The 6,860-nt window shown below is 35.8% G+C and overlaps 1 protein-coding gene across 2 annotated transcripts; it reads left to right on the top strand.

Annotated features, from left to right (window-relative positions):
- The first annotated feature begins 1,826 nt into the window (after positions 1-1,826).
- On the top strand, positions 1,827-6,282 carry LOC118055781 (protein ASYMMETRIC LEAVES 2). 2 transcript variants are annotated; one of them, XM_035067773.2, is made up of 3 exons: positions 1,827-2,501; positions 4,228-4,917; positions 5,875-6,282. In XM_035067773.2, the coding sequence occupies exon 2, from the start codon at positions 4,242-4,244 to the stop codon at positions 4,899-4,901; it is 660 nt and encodes a 219-aa protein (XP_034923664.1). In that variant the 5' UTR covers positions 1,827-2,501; positions 4,228-4,241; the 3' UTR covers positions 4,902-4,917; positions 5,875-6,282. The 2 variants fall into 2 exon arrangements, with proteins under 2 accessions (XP_034923664.1, XP_073266982.1); XM_073410881.1 differs by lacking the exon at positions 1,827-2,501 and adding an exon at positions 2,554-3,523.
- Positions 6,283-6,860: the final 578 nt, after the last annotated feature.

Here is a 6,860-nt window from a genome sequence, read left to right as displayed (position 1 = left end):
TGTATTGTACTTATTTTTCATATATATATATATATATATATATATAGTCTCCAACTGGATAATTTATAATGTTATAATGCCAGTCCGATTAATTATTTATTTTTGAAACATTAAAAAAATATTCTATCGTGTTTTTTTTTATGTAAATAAATTATGTAGAAATTAATTTAATATAGCTTGCAAGTCCAAGTATGACTTAAAAAATTCAAAAAAAAATTACGACTTGCTTGGTCCAAAAATAACCTGGCTGACTAATAAAAAAACTCTAAAGATAAGATTTAGAAAAAACATAAAATTATCCGGGAAAAAACCCTCTAGACTCAATTCCTTGCTTAATCTAGATTTAAAATTAAAGTCGCTGATGAGTTTCCCTAAAATGATTTATTTGACTTGGAGGATAAATATTATTCAAAAAGTTCAAGGATGAAAATTAAAAAATAAAGATAAATTAAAAAAAATAAAAAGGAAAGGAATTGGGAAAAAAATAAATTGAGAAAAAAAAAGCTTCATTTAATAATTCTAAGTTTTTTTAGTATAGAAGTAAAGCTTCCTTTTCGTAATTTGTTTGACAAAAAAATATCGCTCGGTCATGATAACCAAAAAAAAAACCTTTCATTTTTTCATGGGGTTCTCAAGATTTTCCTTTTTTATATATATGATTTTCCTAATTAAGTTTAAATTTTACTTATATATATAGTTCAATCGATTTAGGCTTTTATAATTTAACATACAAAGGATTCAATTGTTTGATCTTAAAAACCAGAGACTTATTAAAAAAAAGTCTTACTATACAAGAACAGATTGATAGACATAGCTTCGCTATATATATTGACGAGTGTGCCTCCATATATTAATTTATTCGGCCAGATTCACTCGTATTTGTGTAAATGTTTCTTTCACATTTTTGTTTTGTTTTTGAAAACAAATCATGTGCACATGGATGCAATGCCCTCGGACGCTGTTTTAATCTCAAATCAATTCTCCTGATCATCAACAATTATGACAAGAACATTATTAGATTTCATTGTACTTTTTCCAGTAGATTTCTTCTCGATCATGCATGGTCCTTCGATGAACTTGCATTTAATTAAAGGAGTGAATATTCTTCACACCTTGCACAATATCCCATTACCCTTTGGTGCAGGGCCTGTAATGCTTCGTTTCGAATTGCTATCCCTCTCTGTTTTTTTTTTTTTTTTCTCCCTTCAATTAAGCAAGATTAAATCTCCTCTTACTCTTCATTCTACGATCGGGTACGATAAACGATATATAGTACTATCATGGAGGCAAAACTCACATATATGTGTTCTTTGTCTTTTTGTTACAATTTTTCTTTAAGGTTAAGGGTTTTTTAATGTTAAAGATATCTAGCTAGAGACGAATATATATTATTTTTTTTCTAAATGCTAATTCGAATTAAGTTTTGAATTGAAAAAATATCTAGAAATGGAGAAAATATATTTATATATCCGCTAAAATATATATAACCGAAGTTATTTTTGTTAATTATACTGATTTATTTGATATCAGTGCAAGGATAGATCACGGACATTAGTGATGGTTAGATGCATAAACCATCCAGTTTCATTTGTTTTTCCTTAATTAAATCGACCGCTAGGGATGCGTGTGTTCTGGCATGGAGATTTGGCCAAGAACACCGAAAACATACACAAAAATGGTAGAAATGAAGCAAATGGAAGCATTTAATTATGAATTGGCTCGGAGAGAGAGAGGGAGATGGTGGGTAGGGGAGGACAGATGCTCAACCTGAAAGGCTATATATATTTAATAAAAACTCTCAAAAAGTTTCTTGACAAAAATAAAGAAAAAGATGGTACTAGATATACTAGTAGTGTACAGAGAGATTAAAGGAGGAAAGGTCATGTCAAAACAACACAACATGCTCCAAATCTCTGAAAGGAGTCTGAGTAGGGCGGAAGGGAGGGAGCAGCAGAGGAGTAATAATAATAAGAACAAACAAACACACCCCTACCTCGCTCTCTGATCAATCACTCACTCATTGCCCTCTCTCCCTATTTCTATCTCTTTCTCCTTTTCTCTCTAATTCACTCACTCATAGCCTGTGTCTGCTTTCTCTCCGTCTCCTTAGCCTCTGCTTCTGGGGGGACTTTCCCCTACTCCCTCGCTGATACCACCTCCCATACACCACTCTCTCTCTCTAGCTAAGTGCAAGACTCTCTCTCTCTCTCTCTCTCTCTCTCTACTACTCTCTCCTTTTCTTTGATCAGTAGTACTCTCCCCCTACACCTCAGCCGCGCCTACTCGTCATCATCTTTATATGCTTATTCTTTGCCATTTGTTTCCGGCTGAGAAATAGAGAAGAAATAAAGATCCCAAAAACGAAGAGAAACTTGCATGAACCAGCCCGATATCCTTTATTATAATCAGTCTCGTATCGTATCACATCATCCTCCCTGCAGGCACAATAAGGAGAGAGGAGGCGTTCTTCTTTCATTTTTGATCAACTCTCAACAACCAAGGTAAGACTCTTTGAAAACACAGTAGTAATAATTAACGAGGAGAAGAAGATATAAAAGTCGGGGTGTCAGAAGCTTAAAAAGCTTTGAAAGGCCATCTCTTTTGTTTTTCTTTTCTCTTCCTATATGACAGGAAAAGATCATCGTCCTCTCCATCTATCAACAATAATGGTGGTAAAATGTTAGGAAAGAAAAAGGATAGGTTTGACTGAAGAAACCGAGGCCACGCACCCACAAGCAGTACTTGTACTATGCTCCTTATATTGCCTATCATATCATATGCATCGTTTTCTCGATCCATATTTCTTAAAAACAATTCTGCGAATTGAACTCCCTAGACAAAAAGAATAGGATTAAGGAGATTCTTCATCCCAAGATCTCGCACACAGTTGGAGACAGAGCATTTTTTTTTTAAAAGCTTATTCTTCCCCTTTATACCTTCATCTTTCCTTTTCATCAAATCTCTTTGCATTTTTTTTTAACGATTCATTCCCTCTACCTAGCTAGATAGCTGATTTTTATATAAGATATTGTATTATAATATATGGTGATATGGGTTCATCCCAAGATATTTCCATATCTCTCTCTACCTTAAAAAGTCTCGTTCATCCTTAGAAGGAAAATGAAGAAGCAAAGTAGTTAATTGCTAGTATATGATAGTAGCTATGAAATGCAAGCGAGATCTACTCCCCAAAACTTTCTTTCGAAAAGAGTGAAACCCAAAAACTTTACTACACGAGATCCAATCCACAAAACTCTACTCCTGAAATCAACCTCTCCTCTTTATTCCTCTTTTTTTTTTCCTTTCCCACCTGCCTCCTTCCTCCATAAACCCGGCCCCTACAAGCTCCCCTTAAACATCATCCCCTTCTTCTTGTCTTTCTGTGCAGTTGTCTTTGCTGGCGCTACTTAGGGTTTCTGGACAGCACAAGAGAGTAAATTTATAGACATATCTATAAATAGATAAGTAGACTCAGGAGAAGAGAAGAGAGAGAGAGGAGGCACATGTGTAATATTTGGTAGCCGTAATTCTCTAAACTAGAAGATTCCATCCGTTGCTTGATTTATGCTGGTAGACACATTTTGATTCCTCAATAAGAAGAGTAAAACCAGTAATTATAGGGGACAGATCCTGAAAAGGGCAACCTTTCCGATTTCTAAAGTTCTAAATGCAGAAACTCTTCTTCCAGCACATTTATTTGAAGTTGTCAGCTTACCATTTCTTGTGTTCTTCTTACTTTTTTTTGTTTCCTTAAATTTCATTTCTTTACTTTTTTGAAATCGCGTCTTCTAGGTAAGTCACCCCCAAACCCTAATATCAGGCATCGCAGCGGCGTCCCCACTTGTGCCTGCAGCTTTAAGATTGTTTTAATTTGTATTTCATCCTCAAACAATTCATTTCATTTTTAATTTTGTTAACCTTAATTGGGTTGTATTTTGTGCTTCACCTAGCTAGATACTAGGCTTGTTATTAATTTTCCCTTTATGATCTCTTTTATGTCGAAATTAAGGACAAGCTCCTCAACTTTCTCTTGTTAAGTCAAAGTTGGGGTTAGCTGATTATTGCTACCTCAAGCCGCACGTACGTTATGGTATTTAATATAATTTGTTGTTCACACAGAAAATCGACATCTTTATTCTTCATTTATTTTTTCATTTTATTTATGCAATATTAAATTTTTATTAATTTGATGGAGCTTTTTTTTCTCGGTTTTTCATTGCATTTCAGAGGTCAGGTGGAAGATGGCTTCTTCATCAAATTCTCCATGTGCAGCCTGCAAATTTCTGCGGCGCAAATGCCAACCTGAATGTGTATTTGCCCCTTACTTCCCACCTGACCAGCCGCAAAAATTTTCCAATGTCCATAAAGTTTTCGGGGCAAGCAATGTCACAAAACTTCTCAACGAGTTGCACCCTTCTCAGCGTGAAGATGCTGTCAATTCCTTGGCCTACGAGGCCGACATGCGCCTCCGTGACCCGGTTTATGGCTGTGTTGGGGTCATTTCACTCCTTCAACACCAACTTCGCCAGCTGCAGATGGATCTTAGCTGCGCAAAATCTGAACTCTCCAAATATCAGAACTTGGGCATCACTGGCCATGCTGGACTAATTGCGGCCGCAGCCGCAGCAGCTACAGCCACGGCAACAACCCACCACCACCACCCACAAAATCTGGGGATCAATTTGATTGGAGCTGGAGGGGGAGGATCTAGGGATCATCACTACCACCACCAGTTTTTTCCTAGGGATCAGCAACAGATGATGAGGAGCTTTGACTCGGGGAATAACTATGACGCAAGCCTTCTTGCTATGAATGTCTCTGCAAGTATTGGGCAGCTTAGTCAGTTCCAGCAACCAAGAGCCGCTACTGGAGATGACCGCCGCACCATCGACCCCTCTTAGGGTTTCCCTTCCACAGGTCAAAACGTTCATTTCCCTTCGTCTATGCAACTATTACTCTTTTTTTATTATTATTATTATCAGAATAGTGGTTGTTAAACAGCAATGGTAACAATAACAAAAACGAACACAAGATAACGAAGAAGCTAAAATATCACAGGGCTTTTCAAGATCAGACTCGAGAAACTAGGGTTCGGAATTTAAAAACAAATCAGAAAACTTTTCAGAAATTGATGTGTGTTTATCTTTTTAGGTTGACGTGGAAATTTTCTTCCGCTGCAAGTTTTGAAAAGAGAAAACGTGTCATCTTTTTATAAGTTGAAAGGTTTCTTGATCGTTAGATTGTGCTGGTTCATTAATCGGAGGTTTCTCCATTTTTCTAATCCTCTTAGGATTTCATACTATTATTATTATAAGAAAGGACAACTCTACCAAGACTAGGGATTATTTACCTGGGTCGCGGTAATTGGTAAAAACATTTTTAACTTTTTACGTGGAAAGGATTCTTCCACATGTAACAGAAGAATTATATTTTTTATTTTATTTAATCTTTCTTTCCCTCAGTTTGTATAGTAAAAAGAGCATGATGATTCGAACCGGGTTCTTATCGAAACATTGATTCACAGTAGCGCTCACTTTCCTCGGTTGACCAAAGTGTCTACCAAGCCATCCTCCTTCCCACAGAGACGAAATAGCTGTCAAATAATGTTTGCTTCACGAACACTGTTTTTTGCCCACAGTATATATATATATATATATGTCTAGACTTGCTCGGTAGGGCCTACATCAAATGCAAACGATAGGGTGAGCCAGTAAACTATATCTCATGGATTTGGAGTTTGACACGCACACACACACACACATATTCATTCCATGGAACGGATTAAAATGTCAGCAAATGCAACGTTTTGGTAACAAAAAGTCTACATCAAGCTTTCTTATTCATATTCTTCTTGTCTTTTGGCTTGACGTGCAGGGCTCCACATTGAAGGGATTCACTCTTGATCATTACAAAGAAAAAAAACTAGAAAGTGATGGGAAATTCTATCTCGAACGAATTGATACCCCTTTTTTATAGAAATTTTTGCTACTCGTGTCTAAGTTTATATATAAATGTGTCCCTCTCTCCCAGTTCAAACGTTCTTGTCATTTTGTTATTGGCCCTTGAAAGCAAGATGTATTTGCTTGCCATGCCAAAAATGTACTTACTTAGCTCTTCCAGTCTCACAGCAGCTAGCTAGCACCATTAATTTGCGGGGTTTTGTTTCTTACAGTGTGCCATGGCTGGCAGGCATGCATGGTCTAGTTTTTGTTTCTATCCTTTGAACCTTTTCTATTTAAACAGAGGCAGCCATATTATATATTTGTAGTTTTAATCATGTTTTTTTTCCCTCTTTCTTTCTTTGCTCTACCATTTGATGCTTCTACCAGAAATTATTATTTGTACATGGTTGCATTAAATGATGGCTAGCTCCTCAATTTCAACTTTTCGGAATCCCATGTGAAGCTTGTTAATTACCTCCCTCTGGTGCTTGACATGATAGCGACTTTAAAAACTTGCTCTTAAGACTTGATATAAATTATCTTTGATGAGAAAACCTTGATTTCACACTGAAATGATAGTTGGTCTCCATAATTCTAGTGGCGGGCACATGATTTAATTGGTAATTGTACTTTTTGTGTAAAGAGGATTATATTTTCCTGTTGATAAATTTGAGCATACTCGGTAACTTCTGGTTTATGTCAAGAGCTGAAGAATGAAGGTGCATGCGGAAAACAAGATTGTTGATGCTATACAAATGGGTTTGTAGTGGAAAGATTGTTGCTAGTTTATGACTTTAGTTTGAAATTTTATATACATCAAAGAAACTAAATCAATTCAAAAATTTAAGTTATTAAATAAAATTTTAAAATATAATTTATATTATTCTTTAATATATCTCATGAAATAAAAGCAACTTG

Source organism: Populus alba, chromosome 8 (assembly GCF_005239225.2).
Source record: "Populus alba chromosome 8, ASM523922v2, whole genome shotgun sequence".
Taxonomy (NCBI): Eukaryota; Viridiplantae; Streptophyta; class Magnoliopsida; order Malpighiales; family Salicaceae; genus Populus; species Populus alba.
Note: the sequence above shows the minus strand (reverse complement) of the source record. Positions and strands in the feature narration are given on the sequence as shown.

Excerpts from the sequence above, each read along its gene's own strand:
- LOC118055781 (XM_035067773.2), top strand. The coding sequence starts at position 4,242 with ATGGCTTCTTCATCAAATTCTCCATGTGCAGCCTGCAAATTTCTGCGG.